Consider the following 27,673-nt stretch of genomic DNA (forward strand, 5'->3'; position numbering starts at 1 on the left):
CTCAAGTTTTCAAATGTACATTTGATATTTTTGTTCAAACTGTAATTTATCTTTGTCTGTTATTATCACTGACCTTTATATAAAGGTCAGTGGTTATTATATATAAATAACTAGCTTTATTGTTTATAGAGCTTCTTGAGCTTTAAAGACCATCATATGGTCGTAACTCGAGAAAGTCTTTCTTAACTTGGTAAAACAAGATACCGGCAAAGCAAAGTACAAAAGGGTTGAATGTACACATAAGTAAAGTTGAATCCAAAAGTGGTTGAATGTGCTGAATGTCAATCAATGTTTTTTTTTGGTCTTCAAAATAGATTTACCTCACTTAGAGTGTTTTCACTGTTTGTTCAGTGTGGTAAATCTATTTTAAAAACCTGAAAAAAGTTTGTTAACATTCGTTTAACTTTACATGCGCACGTTCAACTTTTTCATGCAGTTGTGATAGCCTAAATAACTTACGCTCCAGGAGTTTGGTGAAATAGCTCCAATTTAACGGTGGTTAGACTAGGCACACAGACAGTCGTACAGGAACACCATAAAGTGAGAATATATAGCTAAAAACTCAAAAAGTCAAATTTCCTGAAGGCCCGTCTCTTCATTGTCTGCACTGCAATCATATCTTAATGGCTTCAATCCTTTCAGCTTGAAGAAAAGATTGCGTCATGAAAAAGTACTATGCACTTGAAAAAAAATAGGCACATTTCAACTTTTCGACTGTACGTCTGAATGGACCACAATGACATTCCTTAATTTTTCTTTTGACTGCAATCACAGCGTACGCAGGTGGAGCCCGGGCCTTAACTAGGATTGGTCTATTTCAGATGGCGCAGAACTTTTTGATAAATTTGAAATTTTATACGCAGTATCATCTTATCATCTTACTATTGTTTATTAGGCAAAGTAGCAATAGCGAATTGTTGAAATATATAGCAGCCAATGAAAAATAAACAAGCTATTTCTGATTGGTTACCTTGTTGATTTATTCACCGCTATATATTTTGCCTACAATCTAAGATGTCTGCAGCATTATCGGAAAAGGTCTATTTGGTGAATGATCATGACATATATTGTTGTAAGAAAAAACAAACAAACAAGGAGATGTGAAAGTCAGTAAGATAATGATACCATGATTTTCGAAATATGTTTTTGAGAAGCTTTTCCAGCTTTTCCTTGAATTTTATTTAATTGTCAAGCTGCATGAATTCTTCAAGTATTTTGTTAATCGGAGTGGTTAGTGCAACGTCAGGTTATTTTTAGATCTTCCGTGGATATAACACCGTCCGCGCGGAATGGCTATTTCCACGTCAGGTTGGGAAATTCCCGATAGACATTGAACTTTAAATTATTTGAAATCACGAGTGTTGGGAAGCTGCGATGGGCGAGTGGATAAAGTGATGTTAATAGTAGTGTTGCTGTTTTTGCATGTATGAGTTCGAGCCCCAAAGAAGTCCAAAGTTTTAAAAAAGCCAGAAAAGATCGTATTATCCGGGAGGGCATTTTGATTTGATGAAAGCATGGATGATGGGTGCATGGAGAATAAGGAATAAAGGTTTAGAAGTCACAGCACAGCTGTCAGCCTTTTGACACTTTGGCCATTGGCCATTGCATTATTCATTTCTCTTCATTCTGCATTAATGATTAACAATCCAATCATCAACAACACTTTGAAGACAGGCAAGATCAAGGTAGCTATATCTAGTTTTGGTGTTTGGTAGACAGTACAGTAGACCCATTTCTGCTATTACTATTTGTCTGATTGAACGAGGTGAACAGTTCGATAATTAGGATAAGTAGAGGAGGGTGCCCAGTGTCTATTGTTTGCGCAATTAATTGTGACTTGACTGTAAAACTCATCAAACCCTACTAAACCTTCAATTTTAAGTTCTATCAAATTAGATGATTTTGATAATGTTAGAAAATCTGTTTGATGAGTTTCGGGATAATAAATGGGTCTGGGTTTATCATTCAATTCCTGGTATCATTTCAGCTCAGGATCCTGGGAAGGGTTGGTGTAATTTAAGATGCACGATCTAACGATTTACGATTCACGATGCGCGATCCATCCATAAAGTATGCTGATTATTCCTAATAATTATCATAAAACATAAATTATATAACATAATTCTAAAACAATGGCATAATCTTTTCTGGCTTTTGTTCACCACAGTAAATTTATCCAAAAAAAAGAAATAAATAAGCAATGGAACTACGAATAATAACGACCGTAAAATTATGAAAAAAATAACTTGCATAATCTTACAATAGAAAGAAAGTGAAAGTAATAAACAATGCACAAGAAATATTTTTGCTCTCGAATATATTAAATTAAGAATTTCCTTCTTAAAGCAAATAAAAGAATATATTGGAGAACAATATGTTTTGCGGACCGTAATGTACGAAGCAAAAAACGGATGCTCTATTATGAGAAAGAATTTTCTTTCGGTAAACAATTTCCCTATATTGATTCAAGTTATGAAAAAGAGAGAGAGAGAGAGAGAGAGTACAGAAGGTGAATGCACGTGGCTTTCACTTTCTTTTTTAATCTATAAAGACGCACTGAAAGCTTTTTTAAACATAGTTTGTATAATCTTACATAAATTATGTTTTTAAAAATAATTGAGTTTCAGCGAATGAAAGTTTGTAAATTGCCTAAATATTTTATCATGATTTGTATAATTATGCATGAATTAACATATTTTATGCACGGATCGCGAATCGTGCATCGTAAATCGTTAGATCGTGCATCTTAAATTACACCAACCCTCCTGGGAATTCGACGGCCAGTGTCTGGGGTGAAAGCTTTTTGTGATTGTTTTTGTATTTTTTGAAAATGTTCTAGACACCACGACACAAAATGGTGAATGGACACAGTTTTCTGGTGTTATTAAAAGAACTACTCCTATGGGTCCCGGTCACCAATTTGTGTTAGGCTAGGGTTTTCCTAACCAAACACAAACAACAGAAGCAGCCACCGACCTAAAATTTGCAAATATCTGTTCTGATTTGCCAGCTGGAAGGATTTCCCCGAAATTAAGAACAGTTCCTCGTTTTCCAGGGGAGAAATTTTTACTTCAGAACAGTTATATTTTTCCAGCTAGGAGGTAAAAAAACTTTCGGAACAGGTACGAAATTACCAGGCGATTGATTTCATGCGAGTTCTGTTCTTTTCTACCAGGGCTGACAAAATCTTATAAGAAAACAGATCGCTAAATTCCACCTCGACATTGAAGGACTTTTAAGAACAGAAACTTAATTTCCAGCTAACAGTAAATATCTGTGCGAACAGATCGACAATTTCCAGATGTTCTACACAAATGGAGAATTCTCAGCTGCCACTCTAGGCAACCACATTCAGAAGGAAAAGAACAGATCTCAAAGACTTTTTGACCTTTTTGAAATTTCATAAGAACAGATCATATTTTTCCAGCTGGTCCCAATTTTCAGTAGAACAGATCATATTTTTTCAGCTGGTCCCAATCTTCAGTAGAACAGATCATATTTTTCCAGCTAGTTCCAATCTTCAGTAGAACAGACCACTTTTTTCCAGCAGACTTTTTTCTTTATTTCGCTAAGAACAGACCGCCATATCCAGCTGGAACGTGCCTTTCTGGTGTCCCTCAAGTCTCAGTTTTTTATCTATTATGGTTGAGTTACAGGAGGCTCTGGGAGCCCATTCTCTATCTATGACTATAGATGCTTTGAGTAAGCATCCCGTCAGCACCTTGAACTGACTACCCAATTCCCCTCACATGGCATGGGTTGACCCGGGCAAAGGTTTGTTCACTTGCCAAGTGAACCGTTGTGAGTGGGAATCGAACCTTGGTCGCCTATACAGGAATCAAGGTTGATGCCCACTATACCACATCGCCTCTTCAGTAAAGTCGTTAATCATCCCCCATTTAGACTATTGTTCCCAGCTTTGGAACCCACAGGAAAAGAGCCTGATCCAAGGAATTGAGGCTGTTCAAAGATCATTTACACAGCAAATCACAGATCAAAGCATTGAGCTACTGGGAAAGACGAAGGAGTTTTGAATGTATTCTTTTCAATGAAGGAGGGAAAGATATAATTATCATCTATACTTGGCGCATCCTAAAGGCTTAGTTTCAAATATTGCAATTGATTATGAAACAGAGAATAAAGGCATCTTCAGCTTTCAAGACAAGGGACAAAGATGTCGTGTTAACCCTTTGGAAGTCACTTGCCATTCCACACCTTGACTACTGCTCTCAAATCTATGGTCTCCATCAAAGAGATGTCTCATTCAAGAACTAGAGCTGCTACAAAAATCATTCCTGAACGGTATCCCCTCGTTGAGCCACTTAAACTATTGGGAAAAATTGAACCAACTGAAAATCTACAGTCTTGAAAGAAGAAGAGACAGGTACAGAATCATTTACACGTGGTGCATACTAGAAGACATTGCCCCCAATTTCAACTACAATGACGAGGCAGGCGGCGTACATTCTTACACAAATCAGAGACTGGGTAGAAAATGCAATTTGAAAGCTATAAATGTCAAACATAGAAATATCTGGAGAGGTTGTCTCTCACAAGAAGGACCAAGGCTCTTCAATGCTCTGCCAAAATCCCTTAGAAACCTCACAAACTGTACCAAACAAACTTTTAAACAGCATCTTGACCAATTCCTTAGTACACTGCCAGACGAACTGCTGCTTCCTAATTATTTCAACTTCAGGAGAGCTGACTCTGACAGTACAACAGTAATGGTCAATCATCGGATTCAACGAATTGGATGAGTACCATAAAGTACATAATCAATAACGAAGTAAGTATCAGCTATTTGTTGTGGTTCACCCCCTGATAAGGAGAAGTCTTTTTCAACGCCAAGTCAATGCATCTATTCGTATGCAGGGACCAAAATTGTTCAACTGTTTACCCAAAGATTTGAGGAATCTTACAAAATGTAAAAAAACTGATTTAAAAAAAAACTTGATTATTACTTGCGTATTGTCCTAGATGAACCTCTTGTTTCAGGCTATATAAACTTGAGGAGAGCTAAGACGAACAGTATTGCACACATGGCACTGGTCTCAACGAGATGAGTGGATGCCACAGAGCGTTGAACTACTTCCAAGTATTCCAAGTAAATATTGTCCCAAAACCATAGGTAACATGGTTTTGGCTTTTAAATGTTTTTGGGCCCATTATTGTTTATTATCATGGTTACCAGCAATGCTTTTTGAAAATATTTAACATTAAATGTAAAAAAAGCCAGTTTTGAATCAAAATTTTGAAATAACACTTGTCTTAACCATACAAAAATGATTTTTTATTCTGATTGACTTCATTGTGTGCTTTCAACACATTTATGCCTGGCTTTGTTTTCCATGTTTAGGTCATATTCATCTGTTACGTATGGCTTAAAAAATAGACTTGTTGACAAAACGTAAACAGTCATAACTTTTTTTATTGCTTCAATATTTTGCCCGGCAAACTGAGGGTTAGATGACCCATATATAAAAGATTGTTTTCAGATATAAAGATGTTTGAAATGTTTGAAATGTTTGAAATTTTTTTCAAAGATTTTCTATTTTTTTCGGGGCAATATGGTGACCGGGACCCCGGGATCACTAGCTAGATATTTCTAGAGTACAAGGCTAGAGTGTAGTGTATGAATTATGGCTTGTGTTGTCAATGCCTACACTAGACAGAGGCATGCACTTGCACTGGACAACTTCATGCACTGGACACTTTTGTCCAATGTTTTTTGTGATCACCAGACATAATTTTATCACCAGTCACCATACGCCTGTTTCTAGACAGAAGACACATTCCTAGATATTATGAATACTGTACTGTTAAGTCAAAGTTATATTCATTTATCCAGACGATTGTAATCAGTTTAAAATTGATTATCGATTTTAATCAATAGCTAATCGATAAATAAATGATGGATTAGTTACCTATTAGAATCAAATCAATAACTTATCGACACAATGTCTAAAAAATTGTGAATATTGATTTACTTTATTGATTAGCTATCAATTAAAATCAATCAGCTATTGAGTTGGATTGAAAAATTGGTTTGATGATGAATTGTCGTTCATGCGTGCAGGCGGCATAGGAACTATTAGTACTCCAAAAACAACTTTTCATTTCTTAATAAAATAATAGTTATTATTATAAACATGTTTTATTATAGAGATAAAAACCATAAGTGCATTCAAAGGGCGATAAAAAGCAAGAGAAGAAATTAATCTCTTTCTTCATATAAAAACATTCAAGTGGTTGATACTCTTAAAAACTGTGTACGTCATTTTACATGTTTAAATTCGAAAAGTTATGACAAGGGCTTAAAAGCAATTTAGAATTGACTTATTTATCTTTTAAATCTTATAAAAATTAGATTCCTTGTGGCTTTCCAGCTTTTTCCGGAAGAATTTTCATTTCTTTATTTCACTCCTCTTTACCGTGACATTTTCTGAAATTGTCAAAAACTGGATTGTTCCCCCATTGAGTGCGAGTAGGCCTCCACTCTACGCGGGAGTATGTGGTTCTCCTCCATAACGTATTTTATATTTCCCAATGTTTCGTGCGCGTCTATTGTCTTGTTTTATGTATTGTCTTTGTCTTGTCTTGTTCCTTGTAATTTTGTAGGCGTTTTAAAATGTTATTTCTCTGAATGTTGTTTACTGAACTGTTGTATATTATTGTGAGTGCTGTGAGGGTGAAGTGAAAGAACTTTAGTATTTTAGTAAGTATTTTCTATGTTTGTGTACATGCTTAAGTTCTTTGCTGGGCTTGCGTCTTCTGTGTGTTTTCCAGTGCTTCGTTTTCAGTGTGCTTCGTTTAGGTTTTGTTTGGGGTTTGCGTCTTTTCTGTTTGCCAGCCTTAACTTAGGATATTTTCAGTTTCTTGTAACTAGTTTATGGCAAGTTTTCTAACTTCTAATTTTGTGCATTTGTTTTAGCGTCCCTGAAATATATGGTCAGAATATACTCATTGGGGTCAGTGATATATTCCTCGCTACTGCGTCAGCAGTAACAGTAAAATACTAAAAGTTAAAGTAGCTTGCCATCTAGTACTCACCTTTTCGTTATGTCATACATTCAGTCAGAAAGAGGCAGCAGTAAAAGGGAAAATAAAATTCCAGCCAGATCGAGACTGCATCAAATAGATTTGCTTCAAATTAAAAGAGGCAAATTAGAGGCGAAATACGAACACAGAGCTTTGAAGCTAGACATACTCTTAGAGGATCAGAGACGAGATGAGCTGTTGAATGAAGTTGATGCCCTGGAGAGTCTGTTTGCGGAGTTTATGCAGTATCATTCAAAGTGTCATATCCTGATCGCTGAGGCTGACAATAGTGACGAATTCGATGGATACAGCACTGAATCGATAGATAAAAAAGTTTCTGTTATCAAGAAAAGGGTCATCGAGGTGATGGACCAAGAAATATTGGTGAAGGAGTAAGTGAAGAGAGCCAAGACTGCTAGCAGACCTGAGGAGATAATTGAGCTATTTGCAGAGTTACCCTACGACAAGGCCAGCAGTACAGTATCTTAAAGAAGCTCCTCGAAAAAATCATCTAACAAATCCGAAAAGTCATCTAGCTATTCTGGAAAGTCATCAAATAAATCGAACAAATCAGTTTCGAGCGAGAAGGCCAAAGAGAGAGCAAGATTAGCTGGGCTGCAAATTGAAGCGAAATTTCTACAGCAAAAACAGAAAATTGAGCAAGAGAGTAAAGCCTTCCAGCTAAATCTCGAGATGGCAAAGTCGCAAGCGAAAATAGAAGCTTACGAGAATGTAGAACAAGAAAACAGACTTGGAGAGGATCTTTCCAGAAGTCGACAAGACAGAATTGGTCGATAGCTACGTAAATTCGTATGAAGTTCCAGAAGAAAATGTTGATCCGATCCAATCCAGTGAAGTCGATACAAAGGAAGGATATCTCAAGTCTAATGGGGTGTCCAATGAAGTATCCAAAATCAAGAGTGAGATGCCAAGAGAGAGGTATTTCAAGTCATACGAGGTGCCCAAGAAAAGATACTTCAAGTCGTTAAAAGTAGCCGAAGAGAGATACATCAACTCGTATGATGTGCCCAAACAGAAGACTACATTACGTCAGCAACCCAAGATTACAGTTGAGACGGGGGTTACACAGAAGAATGAAGTCAAGCAAATCCAGCAGATTGAGAGTCATGATCAATGTGCTAACGTAGGAGAAATTTTGAGACATATCCACGCACCTCAGGTGAGTTAAGGCAAGTCTCAAACATATTTTGCGTGACGCGCACCGCTTCCCATTCTTCCTTAACTTTCGTATATAGCTCAAAAGAAGCGTATTAACGAGAGGATTACGGAAAGTGCTGGGCCGAAAATTTAAATCAAGCAAATCTCGAGATATCGGCCAAAAACTGATTTTGACGTTATGAAATACATCGAAAAAACACGTCATAAGTAAGATTCAAATGACGTCATTATTGAAAACAGCGATAACTTCGAGTCTATTAATGCAATCAACACCAAATTTTGACTGGAGACGTAGATTAACGATTCTAAAATATTTGTTGAAAAATTTTCAAAATTTTTAGATGACGTCATTTACTGCCGGTAAAAACTAAAATACGTCAAATAACGATGACGTCATCAAAAAATTTCAAGTTTTTTTCATGCATTATTTCAAAATCAACAATCAACGTCTCCAGTCAAAATTTGGTGTTAATTGTAGTAATGGAATCGAAGTTATCGCTGTTTTAAAAAACGACGTCATTTAACTTGTCTTTTTGACGTGTTTTTTCGACGTATATCATAACGTCAAAATCAGTTTTTGGCCGATATCTTGAGATTGGCTTAATTTAAATTTTCGGCCTAGCACTTTCCGAAATCCTCTCCTTGATACGCTTCTTTTGAGCTATATACGAAAGTTAAGGAACAATGGGAAGCGGTGCGCGTCACGCAAAATATGTTTGAGACTTGCCTTAACTCACCTGAGACTACCTGTTGAGTTATATGTATTCAGTGGCAACATCATAGACTATCCTAACTTCATTGCAACCTTCACTGAGGTGGTTGATTCAACTGTTACAAATCCAAGAGGAAGACTTGCCAGATTGATTCAGTCCTTGAAGGATGAGGCTAAGGAGCTAGCTGAGTCGTGCAATCATCTTCCAGCAGCCGAAGGTTATGCAAGAGCAAGACATCTTCTGGACAAGCAATACGGTAACCGATATCGTATACTCAGTCATTACAGACAGGAGCTTAAACAGTGGCCGAAATTGAGGTCAAGTGATGCTAAAGGCTTCAGACGTTTCTACAGTTTCCTGATGAAGTACAAGGCAACCATGCTATCCATGAAGTCACCGAGTCTTGCTGACAACCCAGAAATCATTCAGAAGTTACAACTTATCTTACCACCTCATCTACAAGAAAGATGGAACAGAAAGAGTTATCAAGTCCGAAAGAATAGACACACCGAGGCAGGTCTAGACGAGTTTATCGCATTCGTTGAAGAGGAGACAGCCTTGATAAACGATCCAAACTATTCAAGGCTAGCATTACAAGATTTCAAGGAGGAGACAACGCCCAGGCAAGGGCAGAAGAAAGGAAGAGATTTCAAGTCTTTTCGAACGTCACCAAAACCTTCGCGTTGTCAAATGTGCGAGGAGATCCATGACCTTGACAAGTGCGAGAAATACCTACAACTTCCAGTCAGCGAGAGGAGAAAATGGCTGTACAGAAAACAGTTATGTTTCGGTTGCTACAATCCAAGCGACGAGACCCATCAAGCTAGATCGTGTACGAGGAAAAGGAAGTGTGAAACTTGTAAAAGTGATCATCCTACAGGGTTGCATGGATACCGGAGAAGACCAAAACCACCTGAAAGAAAGAATGCCAATCAAGAACCTTCTCAACAGACCCAACAGCCAGTACCAGACCAACTCCCTTCTGAAGTTTCACCTCCACTCGTTGTATCCTTCGCGAAGCTTGACATGGAAGCCACCAGTCTCAACGTGGTGTTAGTTCGAATAACACATCCATCATCTGACGTCGTTGTCATCGCCAAAGCATTGCTGGACACTGGTAGTCAAGGAACCTTCATCCACGAAAAGTTACTTGAGCAGCTGAAAGCTCCATCTGTATCAACTTCGATCTCCATCCAAACGATGAATGGTGTCACCACTGAATCGTGTCGAAGTATCAACAATCTCCAGATATCATCACATTTCGACCACAAGACCAAGATCCAGCTTCCAAAGACGTATAGTAGATCTTTCATCCCTGTCGACAAAGATGAAATTCCGTCTCCAAGTAAGCTTCGAAGATGGACGTACTTAGAGAAAATCCATCCATTCTTGCAGCAAGACGATGACGATCTAGATGTTGGACTTCTCATCGGAGGAAATTGCCCACGTGCCCTATAACCAGTAGAAGTAATTCCATGTCAGGATGATGGACCGTATGCCTTCCGATCGGCTTTGGGATGGTGTGTCACTGGGCCAATCGTCACCAATTCTTCAAGCCAGCGATCAACAAGATGCAACTTTATCGCGTTCTCCGAAGACAAGAGACCAACACGTTTTGTCTTTGAAGATAAGATCAAAGAAGTCGGGCTGAAAGAAACGGTGCTACAGATGCTACAAATGAATTTCTCCCAATCAGCAAAACCAGGAGACCTCGAACGAATGTCGATCGACGATAAGCAATTTCTCGAGCTGATGGACAACGAGGTGAAGTTCATCGATGGACATTACGAGCTTCCATTGCCAATGAAGAATCCTGACGTGCAAGTTCCGAATAATAGGATCCAAGCTGTCAAACGTGCACGCAGTCTCAAACGTAAACTTCAGAAAGACAAAAGGATGTACAACGATTATTGCACCTTCATGAACAAACTCTTCGATAAATCGTATGCCAAGAAAGTTACAAGCGAGAGTATTGAAGGAAAGACTTGGTACCTACCACACCACGGAATCTACCATCCCAAAAAGCCAGAAAAGATACGAGTCGTTTTCGATTGCAGTGCGACTTACGGTGGTGTTTCGCTTAACTCGATGCTTCTGCAAGGACCAGATCTTACGAATCAGATTGTGGGAGTGCTGTCAAGATTTCGAGAAGAGCAAATTGCGTTAGTTGCAGATATCGAAAGCATGTTTTATCAAGTCAGAGTACCCGTTGAACAACAAGACATGCTACGCTTCATTTGGTGCCCGGAAGGTAATCTTGATGCAGAACCCGAAGATTACATGATGTGTGTTCATTTATTTGGAGGAACACACTCCCCAAGCACTTGTAATTACGCCCTTCGAGGAACAGCTATCGATAACGAGAAAGAATTCGGCAAAGAAGCAGCATCCACCCTTTTTCGAGATTTCTACGTCGACGACATGTTGAAAGGAGCAACCAATATCGAATCAACCGTCAAACTCCAACGCAACGTCAAAGGAATGTTGCAGCCGGAGGTTTCAATCTCACCCAATTCATGAGCAGCTCAAGAGATGTGCTAGACGAAATCCCAGCTGACATCAGAGCAAAAGGAATCAAAGACGTTGACCTCTCAATCCAGTCTCTACCTATCGAAAGAGCCCTTGGAGTCAGTTGGTGTGTCGAGACAGACTCCCCTTTGACAAGACGAGACATTTTGGCATCCATCAGTTCGGTGTATGATCCCCTTGGATTCGGTGGTCCGTTCGTTTTGCCGGCAAAACAACTGCTACAACAAATATGTGCTGAACACAAGAGTTGGGACGACGAGATCTCTCCAGAGCAGCGCCACGTTTGGGAGAAATGGCGCAACTCTTTGCATCTGCTTCAGGAAATCAGCATCCAACGGTGTATCGTACCATCAGATTTCGGTGAAATATCGGAAGTATCATTTCATCATTTCTCCGACGCTTCGACGAAGGATTACGGTCAGGTCTCCTATTCAAGACTTGTCAACGACCAAGGGAGGATCCATTGCAGTTTCATCATTGGTAAAGCTCGAGTCGCACCCTTGAAACCAACCACAGTACCGCGATTAGAGCTGACGGCAGCAACTACATCAACCAAGGTCGCAGCTCAACTCAAGAAAGAAATGACACTCGTGCCAAACTACGAAGTTTTCTGGACCGACAGCAAAGTGGTTCTTGGCTACATTTCAAATTGAGCCAAGAAATTTCATCTCTTTGTCACGAACCGAGTTCAAGCAATCCACGATGGGTCTAACGTCGAGCAATGGAGATATGTACCAACTGACGACAACCCCTCTGACGATGGTTCAAGAGGGAAAACAGTTCAAGAGTTCGTCGAAAAGCAGCGATGGATCAATGGACCCGACTTCCTATGGCAACCAATCGAAATGAAATCCAAAGAACAATATCAAGTCGAGGATGACGATGTCGAAGTCAAAAGGGCAAAGCCAATGAAAGTAAATCTAGCAAGTATCGTGGAAAATGAATTCGAATTATTATTCAAGCGTGTATCAAGTTGGTACAAGCTTAAACGTATCATTGCAAGAATGATGGCATGGAGACTAAAGAAGAAGGTTGACGTTGACCTTCTTTTCAAATCAGAGCTACTTATCGTGAAGTTAACACAGAAAGCAAGTTTTCCATCAACGATCGAAAAATCAAAGAAAGGGATATTATCCAGGGTGGATCCCTTCACTGACGACGATGGAATCATTCGTGTTGGCGGAAGAATCACCAATTCAACTTTGCCATGGAATTTGAAGCATCCAGTTATCATACCAAAGGAGCACCCTGTGTCAATTTGATCATACGGCACTTCCATCAGAAGATCCACCACGGAGGCAGAGATGCGACTCCTAATGAAATCCGACAAAATGGTTTCATGATCATCAACGCTAATTCACGAGTTCGAAACGAAATCTTCAAATGTGTAACGTGCCGACGTATCCGTGGCAAGCTTGGTGAGCAGAAGATTGCAAATCTTCCATCAGAGAGATGTTCAGAGTCAGCACCTTTCACGTATACAGGGGTGGACATGTTTGGTCCATTCATTATCAAACAAGGACGGAAGGAGCACAAACGATACGTCGCTCTTTTTACATGCTTCGCAAGCCGCGCCATTCACCTTGAGAGCACGGCAACACTCGATACAGATTCCTTCATCATGGCATTGGGAAGATTCATCAATCGAAGAGGATATGTACGACAACTTCGCTCCGACAATGGTTCGAACTTTGTAGGAGCAGACGCAGAATTCAAGAGAGCAATAAAAAAGATGGACCAGGTGAAGATCAATGACTTCCTTCTTCGCAACAACATTGACTGGATGGGATGGGACTTCAACACACCATTGGCAAGTCACATGGGAGGAGTCTGGGAGCGCCAAATTCGATCATGTCGCTCCATCCTGACGTCGCTACTGAAGAATCACAGCCAAAGTTTGAACGACGAGAGCTTCAATACATTTTTGACAGAGGCTGAGACTATTGTGAACAGTCGTCCATTGTCAGTAGAGGTATTGAGTGACAGCAATAGCTTAGTTCCACTGACCCCAAATCAACTGTTGACATCAAAGACGAAGATCGTGATGGCACCACCTGGTCAGTTCACTGAAGCCGACATCTACAGTCGTCGTCGATGGAGAAGAGTGCAACACCTCGTCAATGAATTTTGGTCACGCTAGCGATCAGAATATCTACAATCACTACAACCCAGACGAAAGTGGAATCAACCAAGACGTAACTTTGTTGTAAACGACGTCGTGCTCATCAAAGACGATTCGATTCAACGCAATGATTGGCGACTCGGTCGTGTTACCAGCGTAAAGACAGGAGATGACGGCAACGTGCGCGGTGTAGTCGTGCAAACGTCAAAACGCAAAGAATACGAACGACCAATTGCAAAGATCGCTCTGTTAGTTTAAAGCAACGTAATTAACGAATCCCCGTCAAGGAGCCATATTCAATAATCTTTGTATGAGAAGTGAATGAACTGAAATTCACTAGTATTTATTGATTGCAAATGAACTGAAATTCGCTCACGATGTTGATTGATTGCTATTATGAATAAAAGTATGTCATAAAGGGCACATTGAACTTGAATGTTTCAATTGGTTTATGGTATACAAGAAAAGATAGTTATCAAAAGAAATTTTGTTAAATATTTGTAGAAAATGAATTTATCAATACATTTATAGTATTTATAGGTGAAAATGAATTTGTCAAGATTATGTATAATCTTGAGGGGAGCCAGATGTTCCCGCATTGAGTGCGCGTAGGCCTCCACTCTACGAGTATATGGTTCTCCTCCGTAACGTATTTTATATTTCTCAATGTTTCGTGCGCGTCTATTGTCTTGTTTTATGTATTGTCTTTGTCTTGTCTTGTCCCTTGTGAATTTGTATTGTGACGTCACTTAATTGGATTTTGTAGGCGTTTTAAAATGTTATTTCTCTGAATGTCGTTTATTGAACTGTTGTATGTTGTTGTGAGTGCTGTGAGGGTGAAGTGAAAGAACTTTAGTAAGTATTTTCTATGTTTGTGTACATGCTTAGTTCTTTGTTGGGCTTGTGTCTTCTGTGTGTTTTCCAGTGCTTCGTTTTCAGTGTGCTTCGTCTAGGTTTTGTTTGGGGGTTTGCTTCTTTTCTGTTTGCCAGCCTTTCGTTTCTTTTGGGTCTAACTTAGGATATTTTCAGTTTCTTGTAACTAGTTTATGGCAAGTTTTCTAACTTCTAATTTTGTGCATTTGTTTTAGCATCCCTGAAATATATGGTCAGAATATACTCATCGGGGTCAGTGATATATTCCTCGCTACTGCGTTAGCAGTAACATGTGGTTTTACCAAGAAACCAACAAAAACGAGAACCATGTCATCTTGATTTTACCTTTATCTCTGACGGTTATCAATCAATATGTTTTTAACTATACTTCACATAAATATTCAAGGGATCCAATCAAAACTCCACCAAATCCAGGAACTGATCCAGACCCAAAACTCTGATCCATTCAGGAAACCTTTCTCTCTAAGAGAAATCAAATCAAAGATTTTCGCAGACCTCTCAAATGTCGAGGAGGTATCATCCTGGCCTACAGAGATAGTATGAAACATTCCAAATCGCAAAAGATAGTTACACCAAAAGCAACGAATATATAATCTCAAAGTTCATTCACGACGATAAACCACTTGAGATAATCTCCATGTATAATCTAAGCTCAAATAACATCGACACCCTAGAGATCTCAAATATTCTCACTGACACATCCATCCTTGTTGGAGATCTAAACTGCAAGCACCAAACTTGGGGAAATAAATCCCACAACTCAGGAGGAACAAAACTACTCAATCTTATCCAAAGAGAAAACATCTCTCATTCTTTTCACAACAAACCAACGTATAAAAGTCACAATCCTCCATACTCCGAAAGTTCTATTTACTTATCTCTGTGGAGATCACGACACCAATATATCAAATCTTTCACCCCTCTGACCTTAGATGACATAAGAAGTGACCATCTTCCTGTTTTATTTAAAGTTTATGCAAGCTTATCCAAACCAAAATTCACTAAAACAATACCTTTGTACCACCAAGTGAATTGGCAAGAAGCCAACCAAAAGATAGCAAACATCAACAGAACAGATCTTACCAGGCAAGGCATTAACAGTCTCATACAAACCCTCGAGCAAACAATAACAAGTATCCAAGAACTAATACCCTACAAAACGATCACTACCAGTAACCAAGGAATCTCCAAAGACATTCGAGACAAAATAACAGAGAAACGTAGGTTGATCAAAATATACAAACGAACCAGAGACCCTAACGACAAAAGAAACGTCAATAGAATAACAAAAGAAGTAAAAAAAGATATTCAACTCTCTGAACAAAGAAAACTTAAAAAACAAATAGATGCCATAGACTCTCGTGACTCTCGAAAATCATGGAAGAGCTTTAACAATGTCTTTAAGAAGAAAAAAACAACAACAATAACCAAAATAATTGATCCTTCTGATAACACCGAAAAAACTTCTGAAAAAGATATTGCTGAGGTCTTCAGAAAGAACCAAGAAGATATCTTTAAAGGTAACCCGGTCTCTAATCAAGAACACGAAAACAGAGTAAACAATTGGTTTGACACATTCAGAAATTACCACAAACCCATCCAGATCTTCATTGAAAAAGCCGAAATTAAAAAGAAAATCATAAAGCTGAAAAAAAAAGGCCCCTGGACCTGATTTAGTCACCAACATAGTCATCAAACAACTTGAACCAGCTATCACAGATGTACTCTACATCATATATAATGCTTGTTATAACTATGGATTTTTCCAGATAACTGGAAAATAGCAAAAATCAAAATGCTCTATAAAAAAGGGAGTACTCTTGACCCTTTCAATTATCGACCAATATCTCTGTTAAGTCAGCTTGGTAAAATCTTTGAATCACTAATAACACCCCTGTCTCAGTGCCCTGGTAGAACTTTTTTCCTCAGTGGGGATGAAAATTTCTATCAAAATGCCAATGGGGATAGAAAATCTATTGTTTCCAGCTTGAAAATTCCAGTGGGATGGTTTTGGTGTGCAATTTTTTACATTCAGTTTTCAATGGGGATAAAATCATAGAGCAATTTCGCAGTGGGGTTGAAATTGTAGGATATTTTTTCCACCGGGGACGATTTTTTGGCCTATTTTTCCACCGGGGTGGGGGTCCACCGGGTCTGTGACACAGGGGTGTCTAATAGCAGATATAATAAGATTCTGGGCGGAAGACAATGACAAAATAGATTTGATACAAGCAGGGTTCAGAAACAAAAGATCCACAAACGATCAACTCTACACACTCATCCAATATTGGGGGGGGGGGGGGTTTGGGGAAATACCGTTTTCCCGTCAAAATTTTTGCTGAATCCCGTAATCCCGAAAATTGAAAAAATAATAACACCGTCACACCGGCTTGTACAGGGCAAAAATGTACCTGAATACCTTCACCGTCTGATTTTAAAATACCGTTTTCCCGTCTCTCTTTTCTTCAAATCCCGTAATACCGTACTAAAAAAGGGCCAATCCCGTCACACCGTAAAAGTACAAACCCCCCCCCCCAATATTGTTTTGAAGGTTTCAACAGAAATAAACAAACTGACACCATTTTCATTGACTTTGAAAAAGCCTTTGATAAAGTGTGGCACAAGGGATTACTATACAAACTAAAAGCTTTACGAATGCCTAACGAAGACTTATTTATGATCAAAAGCTTTCTTGAGGACAGACAATGTTTCATTCAAAACGGCAAAGAAAGAAGTGAAATGTTCACACCGGAAAACGGTGTACCACAAGGAAGCTGTCTCGGTCCACTCCTATTTATCCTATTATTTGTAGTCGATATTACCACCCACGAGAAAGTAAAACAATCAAAATTCGCGGATGACTTGGCTCTCATGGCTCAAGTATTCAAAGAAAAAAAAGAAAAAGCATCAATCCATCAAACAAAGATCTTCAAATCTTATTAAATAACATCAATAAGTGGTGCTTGAAATGGAGAATGAAGATCAACGTAAACAACGAAAACAATTCTGCTAAGCGTTTCTAAAGGCATACCTTCTGATACCAACTATAAAATTAATAATCATCCCATAACCAAGAAAAAACGAAACCAAATTCTTGGGTATGACCACGAGTACAATAAAGAAAAAATGAAGTCCGTAGCTCAGAGATAAGGGGACTTATTACTCGTGGAATGACCCTAGGTATCCCAATTTTCTGTCTTGAGATATCATCGATTTAAGTTTTCCCCTCAATCTTTTGTTTGCACAAAACTATTCATCAAACAACAAAAGTTATAAATATGAAGTTCCTGTTTTCTCTAACATTTTTTTACAAGAAAAACTTAATGAAATTATTCTTGTCTAAAAAGTTTCGCTATTGTATTTCGAAATAAACCATATATTCTTCTGTTTTGGTATCTTCTAAAGGGCTCTTTTATGGACGAAAAGATAATGGGCACAAGATTGACTGTTCTAAGAAATTCTTTTCAAGCAGCCGTTCTTATATAAAAAGGGGCAAATCACAAATGTTCCCCTCTTCTTTTTTTGAATATTGTTTGGCGGTCTTATTGAACTAGAGAAGTGAGACATTTTATTTATAAACAAGGGAAACAAGGAAGAGATACAAATTCTATCATAACATCCAAAATATTTGGAATTAATAAACAATAATTAAATGTCTGGAAAGCTCTGGAAATTTTACATCAGATTAAACAAAAAAAAAATTTTTGATAAAAATTCCAAACGAAGGTTTCCACATACCTTAATTACTCATGTACGAACCAGATATTTATTAGCATTCATTCATTGTATTTATTTAGTTTGATGGTATTGAAATATCAATTCACAATTTCAATCCTTTGAACGTGACCATATGCAGTAAACCCCACATCCTTTCTGCATTTTAGAGTAATATTCAGAAATCACTGGAATCTCTTTCTAATCATTTTAAGGTTAATAACCCGAAACGTTTCCAATTGAATATTTCAATGTGCTTAGCAAAAATTTTCGATTCTAGCTCTAAGGAGTCAAATAAATTAGTATAAAAAATTTTTCGTCTAGGAAACCTCGTCTTATTTTACAGTCTTGGTTTAAATTTAGCACATATGAATGCTGCCTTGCTGTTATCAACTTTGAAAATAATCCAGTCATTTCTTTATCCATGTAAATCATGAAGAGCAAGATTGTACTTTTATTTTTCATTGGATGTCTTGATGCATTAAATGGTTTATTCACTTTATGATCCAATACACGCTTTTTTTTTATAAGAATGGTGTAAATCCATTTCATCATGGATATTCTTAACTTTTTTGGGAAAATCATCCTAAAATATTCTTACAGCATTCTTAGGTTAGGATCCTAACTCAACTTAACATTTAGTACATACGTCTCAAAATTCCATGATGGTGATATTCTTAGCATATTCTTAATTTTTTGGCCATTTTCATCATGGACATTCTTATAAAGTGTGTATGTACAAAGGAGGTTGCTAGACAAAGCAGCATTTGACGATCTAACATCCAGACTTTTAGATATTCAAAGTTTTTAAATGTTGAATAACGTTCTTTGGCAAGATTGAATGTTTTGGTAATGACATTATGATAAAGAACAGCTGTTCTTTGCAAATCTGTCTTTTTCAAACGTCTATCACATTTTCAAAAGATACCTTATTTCAAATTCCTTGCTCAAATGGGATAAAACTTCCTTTGGATTATTGTTCAAAGGCTAAAAAATCCAGAGGGGATGATTTTGGAGTGCCATTTTTAAACATTTAATTTCGAGTGCGGGATGAAATATAAGTCAATTTCACAGTGGGGCTAAAATTCCAGTGTATTTTCCTGCCGGGGACGAATTTTTCCCAAATTTTCCAGTGGGACTGGGGTCCCAGCGGGTCTGTGACACAGGGGTTTATTACAGGCCTAAAATGTCAAATCATCTGATTATGCCTAGGGTGAATGGTGGATAAGAAAGCATCCACCGAAGAGGGACAAAATATCTGTTCTGAAGGCATGTTCCAGCTGGATATGGTGGTCTGTTCTTAGCGAACTAAAGAAAAAAGTCTGCTGGAAAAAAGTGGTCTGTTCTACTGGAGATCGGGACCAGCTGGAAAAATATGGTCTGTTCTACTGAAGATTGGGACCAGTTGGAAAAATAGGATCTTTTCTTATGAAAAATTAGTTTGATATCCAAAAAATAAGATGTCTAAGAATTTCCTATCTGTTCTGAGGGAATTTCAAAGAAGTCAAAAAGTCTTTGAGATCTGTTCTTTTCCTTCTGAATGTGGTAGCCTGGAGTGGCAGCTGAAATTCTTCATCTGTGTAAAACAACTGAAAATTGTCGATCTTCTCGCACAAATATTTAAACTGCTAGCTGGAATAAATTAAGTTTCTGTTCTTAAAAGTCCTTCAGTCGAGGTGGAATTTAGCGATCTGTTCTTAGAAGATTTTGTCAGCCCTGGTAGTCTGGTAGATATGAACAGTTAACTCGCATAAAATTAATCGCCTGGTAATTTTGTACCTGTTCTGAAAGTTTTTTTACATCTAGCTGGAAAAATATAACTGTTCTGAAGTAAAAATTTCTCCCCTTAAACGAGGAACTGTTCTTAATTTCAGGGAAATCAGTAGCGGCCTGGCTTAAATTTCTTGGTGGTGCAAACTATGAAATTGGCGCCCCTGGTATTTTTTTCCTTATTTGCGCCCTCCATTATTAAGTGAAAATATTAAACTGTAAGAGCAGTGACTGTTTGAAAGTAACGCCCCTAATCTTTGAAATGGAAATTTTATACCTAGTAAGTCGATTTAGTCTATATTTTTGCTTTCTAAAACTCTTTTCAGAAAAATTAGAAGATAATCTTTAAACGTTTGCGCCGCCTGTCTTACTTTACTTTCTATTAAAGATCAATGGCTGAAAGAGGCCCCAAAAATTCACAAGTTGGGAGGAAGGGTTCCTTGTAATAGTGGTGCCGCAGGCAAAAAATTTTGGTGTAAGAAAGGTCAAACAGTTTAAAAGATCTTCTACAACGGGGAAAGTTAGTCAGTATAAGACCACAAAACCACAGCGAGAATCAACAAGTTTGATCATTTTGGCAATCTCTCATTTTGGGGGTGAGCATTCTCTTTAACCCCTGGTGGATACACAACACTTTTCTACTTCTGATTCAATATTGATGGAAGTTTTGAAAAAATGCAAGAGAGAAAGGATGCAAGAGGGTAAAATAAAGCGCCGCAGGCGAAAAAAATTAAAATTGTACTCATGGAAGGCCCTATAAACGTGCCGAAGGGCGCCAAATTGCCCAATTAAACATCAAAAATAATTTGGCGCCCCCCTTAAAAAGCTCTTTTGGCACCCCTCTCAGATCTTTCTAGGTGGTGCACTGCACACCCTGCACCCCCTGCCAGGCTGCCACTGAGGGAAATCCTTCCAGCTGGCAAATCAGAACAGATATTTGCAAATTTTAGGTCGGTGGCTGGTTCTGTGGATATTATCCTTTACTAAAATAATAGAAAGAGTCGAAAAATGAAACTTCACTAAATACTCTAACTAGCCATAACTTTAAGGTGCCACCGCAGCAAAACGAACACATAGAGTTGAATTTGCGTTCAAAAGGAATTATCTTAGCCCTACAGTAATTTTTGTTAAGAGTGATCTCTCATCTGAGACAAAATTCTTTAAAATGCTAACAAATTTGTCAAGGGAGTGATATACAGTCTACTTAGAGTTACATCCGTGCCTTGTCTTACACGTTTTTTTATAAGAACAATTTCATAAGAATACGAGGCTGAAGTTTGGCCAAAACCGAGGAACAAATTAAGAAGAATCTGAGCCTCAGATTTCAGAAATTACAGTACAGGTTTCCATTTTCATTAATATTAACATTTAAGCCTGAAAAAACTCATATAAAATTAAGAACAGCCCAGCCAGGAGAGTTATATGACTTACTGGTTTTTCTTTAAAAAGCGCCGTTTATCTGTAGATACTGCTCTTCATTTACTAATGTACACGTTTAGCAACAAAACTGTGTGTGTGATTTGTTTGTTTTGAGGGGTTGACCTGACCAGGCCCTTTTCCACCATTTACTTGGTTATAAAGGGTGTATCGATCATACGTGAACAAAGAATAAGACATGATAGTAGAATACGTTTTTACTCATGTTTAAGGAGTGATTTGAAGAAGATCATGTGATGAAGTTGTAATTACATTATATGTATCAATCAGAGAGGTTTACTTTTTGTTTGAATTAAAAATAATGGAAACAAACGAAAACTGTTGGTTGATAAGTTAAAAAACATTAAAAAGGTTAAAAGAGATACTATGTCGTCGAGTTGTGGACCCTTGTGGGAGCAAAGATAGGGTGTATATGTATGAAAGATGAAGATTTTTTTTGACATGAGATATCTAAGTGTGGTTCGAAATGACTACATGAGGAGTTGAGAAATTGTCAAAACCATTAAAATAGACTTCGCGAATCTGAGAAACACTGTTTTTAGGATTAGCTTTAGCTTGGGTTAACCAAGCTTTGGCGAGATCTTTGATTCTAGTGTTGATGGGTTTGATGTTACTTTCATCTTGAAGTGTCTGGATTCGAGTGTATTTCGAAGAATTGGTGATAAGTCTCAAACATTTGTTTTGGAATATTTCAAGTTTACTTTCGTTGGCTTTTGCCTTTTGGGAGTGTGCACAACATGGCTAAACCGTACTCAAGGATAGGTCTTATGAGTTGTATATAAGCCTTTCTCTTGGCCCTCATGCTGAAGTTGAGGTTATTCATCTTTATGAGGTATTCTAATTTTGAATGGGCTTGTGCGATCTTCTTTGAAATGTGCGTGTTGAAATTGAGAGTTGTGTTTAGGGTCCACAGTGGGCCCAGAGGTGGAAATAGGGAAAAAACGAAAGTTAAAATTTTGCTTTAATAATATGATTTATGGAATCTTGAATAAATTTCTTATAAGATGCCAAAGTTTCAAGTCTGTATCTGATCTGTAACTCAAGTTATGTGGCTCCAAAGTTGACTGAAAACCACATTTTGATGAAAAATCAAAAAAAGTGAAAAATGCATATTTTTGAAGATTCTGATCTAAATTCAGCTTGTAAATCAGTTCTTTTGTGTGATAACCTTTAGAGACATTATATTCTAAAGGGAAATTGCTTAAAAGTAAGTATAAATATCGAAGAACGAGAAAAAATTCAAATTTTCAGTCAAAATTCTCATCACGAAAATGCTTAAGGTAACCACAAATGTCCAAATATCTCAAAAAAACCGCTAAGTGTCACATATCAAACCATATATGTTTTGAAAACTACAGACACTAACCTTTCCAAAAATGCTGGAGTTTCGATGTGACACTTAGCGGTTTAAAAGTTCTAATTTTGCCTGCATTTTCCAAGCTACAAATCTCAATTTTCATGAAAAATCTCAAAAGAAAGTCAAAATTTGAAGTTTACTATTTTCTAACTCATGTAATGTGACCCTAGAGCTCTACTAATGCCTTAATAATACAAAAAATGTAAGAAATACTATCTTGTTGTTCTACCACTCCCTATTTCCAAACTTTTGTCCTCTGGGCCCAGTGTGTATGGTTTGATATGTGACACTTAGCGGTTTTTGAGATATTTGGACATTTGTGGTTACCTTAAGCATTTTCGTGATGAGAATTTTGACTGAAAATTTGAATTTTTTCTCGTTCTTGGATATTTATACTTACTTTTAAGCAATTTCCCTTTAGAATATAATGTCTCTAAAGGTTATCACACAAAAGAACTGATTTACAAGCTGAATTTAGATCTGAATCTTCAAAAATGTGCATTTTTCACTTTTTTTGATTTTTCATCAAAATGTGGTTTTCAGTCAACTTTGGAGCCACATAACTTGAGTTACAGATCAGATACAGACTTGAAACTTTGGCATCTTATCAGAAATTTATTCAAGATTCCATAAATCATATTATTAAAGCAAAATTTTAACTTTCGTTTTTTCCCTATTTCCACCTCTGGGCCCACTGTGCCATATATGTTTTGAAAACTACAGACACTAACCTTTCCAAAAATGCTGGAGTTTCGATGTGACACTTAGCGGTTTAAAAGTTCAAATTTTGCCTGCATTTTCCAAGCTACAAATCCCAATTTTCATGAAAAATCTCAAAAGAAAGTCAAAATTTGAAGTTTACTATTTTCTAACTCATGTAATGTGACCCTAGAGCTCTACTAATGCCTTAATAATACAAAAAATGTAAGAAATACTATCTTGTTGTTCTCCCACTCCCTATTTCCAAACTTTTGTCCTCTGGGCCCAGTGTGCTCGTGAAAGATAGATCTAAAAAACATTGCCACTTTTTTCTTTCTTTTTGCCTTAAACTAAAGTTATGACCCTTTAAAGCAAAAAATCGCCATTATTTTCATGTTTTTTGTCGTTTTTTGACGTTTTATCGAATAATTCGAAAACTAAGGGTTTAGAAAGAAAAACGTGGCAATGTTTTTTCGTCTTTTTTTCTGGATCATGATCATATAAAAAGCTTTATTAAATTGCCAACATAAGGGGACTTATCACTCTCTGAAGATGACATGGTCAATTTTCCTTTGTCACCTTTTATTTCTTTGTCAAATTGACAAAATTTAATGTTGTCAGTATCATTCGATAGAGAATTTAATAAGCTTTCCAAAAATATATACTTTTACGATTGAAATATATCTGCATCGAAAGCTATTAATAAAAGAGTCAGGTGTGGTGTAGAAGGTTTCCACATACCTTAATAATACACCTTTCCCGAGTTTATTTTTTCCAACATGAAAACAAGACCGAGTAGGACAAACAAAAATTCAAAATGGTCGAACAAGCGAGTAAAGTGCAGAAACTACTGTTGTTTAAAATTTTTAGGTGAATAATATTGAAGTAAACATCGAAATAACCTTCGAAATATTTGTAAAATATGCTGAAGTCCCGGGGGGGGGGTACTAGGTTTGCGAGGTGACGGGTATGTCCGAGCCGAAAATCGAAAATCGACCCTTTGAGAGACAAAATTTTGGTGATTTTGGGACCCTTTGAGAGACTTTTTCCTAAATTTTGGTCCATTTTTTCCAAATTTTGGTTTGATTGTCACCAAATTTTGGTCAAAATTTTTGGAAATCGTGACTCTTTGAGATTTTTGATTTTCGTGATTTTTGGACCCTTTCAGAGACTTACTTTTGAATTTGTACCCCATTGAGAGACTTTTGTGGAATGAGAAAAGGTACCCTTTATGGCTCGCACATACCCGGTACCCATTTTGCCTAAGTACCCTCCTCCCCCCGGGCTGAAGTCATACCATGATGTATATCTCTCAAAGTTCGGCCTTTATTTACTCTCAAAGTGATCGAAATACCAACAGTTAAAAGTTGGGGGAAAAGCAAGGTTATGATGATAATATACAGTATATCGAGTCAGAGGATGCAAATTCCTTTCGGTCATAATTATAGTATAGTAGAACGTTCCCTGAACTAAAATTCTTTGAAATAATACAATAAAACATCCTCAATAATACCTCAAGGGTGCGCATATACAAAATAATTTCAAGGGAGATGCAAAACAAGCATGAAAATGAAGAATATCTAAATGAATGTTGTATTACATAGACCCAAAAAAGAGAGTGAAAAGTGAACAAAAGCCATTTCAAATTATGTTTGGTAAATTTTTTGTCTACTACGATACGTATGAGGTCATAGCTGTTCTATTTCTCAACGGCTCAAATTGCACTTTACTCATCAAATTCCACAAAAAATATCCCTAAAAAGAAGTTTTGCTATATTCACCAGCCAAAGCCAAAGGGGGGGGGGCATGCCAAGCCTACCAAAAGTTCCCCAATTACATGGGCTAGTTATTGCAGTGATGTCTTCAACATTTCAGGAGATTAAATAATAAAGAAAGATGTATCTTCAACAATTATGTGGCCCTAGCCTAACCACCCCCGGGGGGGGGGTACTAGGGTTGGCGAATGAGGGGTATGTGCGGACGGGACCTCCGAAAACAGACCCTTAGAGCCTTAGAGAGACTGATTTTTGCTGAAAAGGTGACCCTTTTTGAATTTTTTTTTTCGATTTTTGAAAAAAGTCATACCCTTAGAGAGTCTTTATTACAATTTTTTCTCTGGAAATCAAAAAATTTCCTAAAAATTTTGAATTTTCCAACCCTTAGAGAGACTAATTTAAAACTTTCTGATTTTTCCGACCCTTAGAGAGACTTTGAAAGGTGAAAAAAATGACCGTACTAGGCTGCATGCATGCCCAAATTAGTTTTGATATAGGGGATGCGAATCGGGCTCTGATATCGCTTCCAAGAAAATTACCGAATAGCTATGTATTTTGCAGAATTTTGGCGACTTGTATTTTTCAAAAAACTCGATGTGTATTGTTTGAGTTATTTGATGACGTAAATAGAAATCAAATAAAGATTCAAATAAAAAGAACATATGGCTAGAAATCTCTCTTTCTCCTCTATTTCTTTTTGTTTATCGAAAATTAAGGTATGTGGAACCTTCTACACCACACCCGACTCTTTTATTAATAGCTTTCGATACAGATATATTTCAATAGTAAAAGTATATATTTTTCGAAAGCTTATTAAATTCTCTATCGAATGATACTGATAACATTAAATTTTGTCAATTTGACAAAGAAATAAAAGAAGACAAAGGAAAAATGACCATGTCATCTTCAGAGAGTGATAAGTCCCCTTATGTTGGCAATTTAATAAAGCTTTTTATATGATCATGATCCAGAAAAAAGAAGGAAAAAACATTGCCAAATTTTTTTTTCTAAACGCTTAGTTTTCGAATTATTCGATAAAACGTCAAAAAACGACAAAAAACATGAAAATAATGGCGATTTTTTGCTTTAAAGGGTCATAACTTTAGTTTAAGGCAAAAAGAAAGAAAAAAGTGGCAATGTTTTTTAGATCTATCTTTCACGAGTACAATAAAGAAAAAATGAAGTCCGTAGCTCAGAGATAAGGGGACTTATTACTCGTGGAATGACCCTAGGTATCCCAATTTTCTGTCTTGAGATATCATCGATTTAAGTTTTCCCCTTAATCTTTTGTTTGCACAAATATTAAACAAAACTATTCATCAAACAACAAAAGATATAAATATGAAGTTCCTGTTCTCTCTAACATTTATTTACAAGAAAAATTTAATGAAAATATTCTTGTCTAAAAAGTTTCGCTAATAAATCATATATCCTTATTATAATACATTCATCTGTTTTGGTAACTTCTAAAGGGCTCTATTATGGACGAAAAGATAATGGGCACAAGATTGACTGTTCTAAGAAATTCTTTTCAAGCAGCCGTTCTTATATAAAAAGGGCAAAACACAAATGTTCCCCTCTTCTTTTTTTGAACATTGTTTGGCGGTCTTATTGAACTAGAGAACAGAGACATTTTATTTATAAACAAGAGAAACAAGGAAGAGATACAAATTCTATCATAACATCCAAAATTTTGGGAATTAATAAACAATAATTACATGTCTGGAAAGCTCTGGAAATTTTACATCAGATTAAATAAAAAAAAAATTTTGATAAAAATTCCAAACGAAGGTTTCCACATACCTTAATTGAATTAGCAAACAAAACTCTCAAGATAACAAAAGACGACAAACTGTCAATCAAAGTTCTCTATCATTCAACTCTTTTTTTGGTTAGCAGATTTTTTGCTAAGTTCGGAACGTTTTTGTGAGCCTGATTCGCATCCCCTATATCAAAACTTATCAGAGGGGATGTGTGCAGCCTACATAGGTACATGCTGAAACATAATGACTGCTCAAAAGTCACGGGACAGGTCATCATCACTCTGACAATTTTTGGAAGACTCCTTTGGTTTTATTCCCGGGGGGGGGGTACTTAGGCAAAATGGGTGTCAGGTATGTGCGAACCATAAGGGTACCTTTTCTCATTCCTCAAAAGTCTCTCAAAGGGGTACAAATTCAAAAGTTAGTCTCTGAAAGGGTCCCAAAATCACGAAAATCAAAAATTTCTCTCTCAAAGGGTCACTATTTCCAAAAACTTTGACCAAAAATTGGTGAAAATCAAACCAAGATTTGGAAAAAATGGACCAAAATTTAGGGAAAAGTCTCTCAAAGGGTCCCAAAATCACCAAAATTTTGTCTCTCAAAGGGTTGATTTTCGATTTTCGGCTCGGACATACCCGTCACCTCGCAAACCTAGTACCCCCCCGGGGTTTTATTCGAAG

At 37.2% G+C, this 27,673-nt stretch overlaps 2 protein-coding genes and 1 pseudogene across 2 annotated transcripts; all 3 read left to right on the plus strand.

Moving 5' to 3' along the window:
- Nucleotides 1-7,062: 7,062 nt before the first annotated feature.
- LOC136822449 (uncharacterized) lies at nt 7,063-11,453 on the plus strand (annotated as a pseudogene).
- LOC136822450 (uncharacterized) lies at nt 11,450-12,115 on the plus strand. The gene has a single exon (XM_067078712.1). The coding sequence runs from the start codon at nt 11,450-11,452 to the stop codon at nt 12,113-12,115; it is 666 nt and encodes a 221-aa protein (XP_066934813.1).
- Nucleotides 12,116-12,801: 686 nt separating this feature from the next.
- Nucleotides 12,802-13,602, plus strand: LOC136822451 (uncharacterized). Its single transcript, XM_067078713.1, has one exon. It carries the CDS (start codon nt 12,802-12,804, stop codon nt 13,600-13,602), a length of 801 nt encoding a protein of 266 aa, XP_066934814.1.
- The last annotated feature ends 14,071 nt before the right edge of the window (nt 13,603-27,673 follow it).

Source organism: Clytia hemisphaerica, unplaced genomic scaffold (genome assembly GCF_902728285.1).
Source record: "Clytia hemisphaerica strain Z4C2 unplaced genomic scaffold, Clytia hemisphaerica genome assembly, whole genome shotgun sequence".
Taxonomy (NCBI): Eukaryota; Metazoa; Cnidaria; class Hydrozoa; order Leptothecata; family Clytiidae; genus Clytia; species Clytia hemisphaerica.

Bases quoted from the DNA above. Each gene is read 5' to 3' on its own strand.
- LOC136822451 (XM_067078713.1), top strand. From the start codon at position 12,802: ATGATCATCAACGCTAATTCACGAGTTCGAAACGAAATCTTCAAATGT.
- LOC136822450 (XM_067078712.1), top strand. From the start codon at position 11,450: ATGAGCAGCTCAAGAGATGTGCTAGACGAAATCCCAGCTGACATCAGA.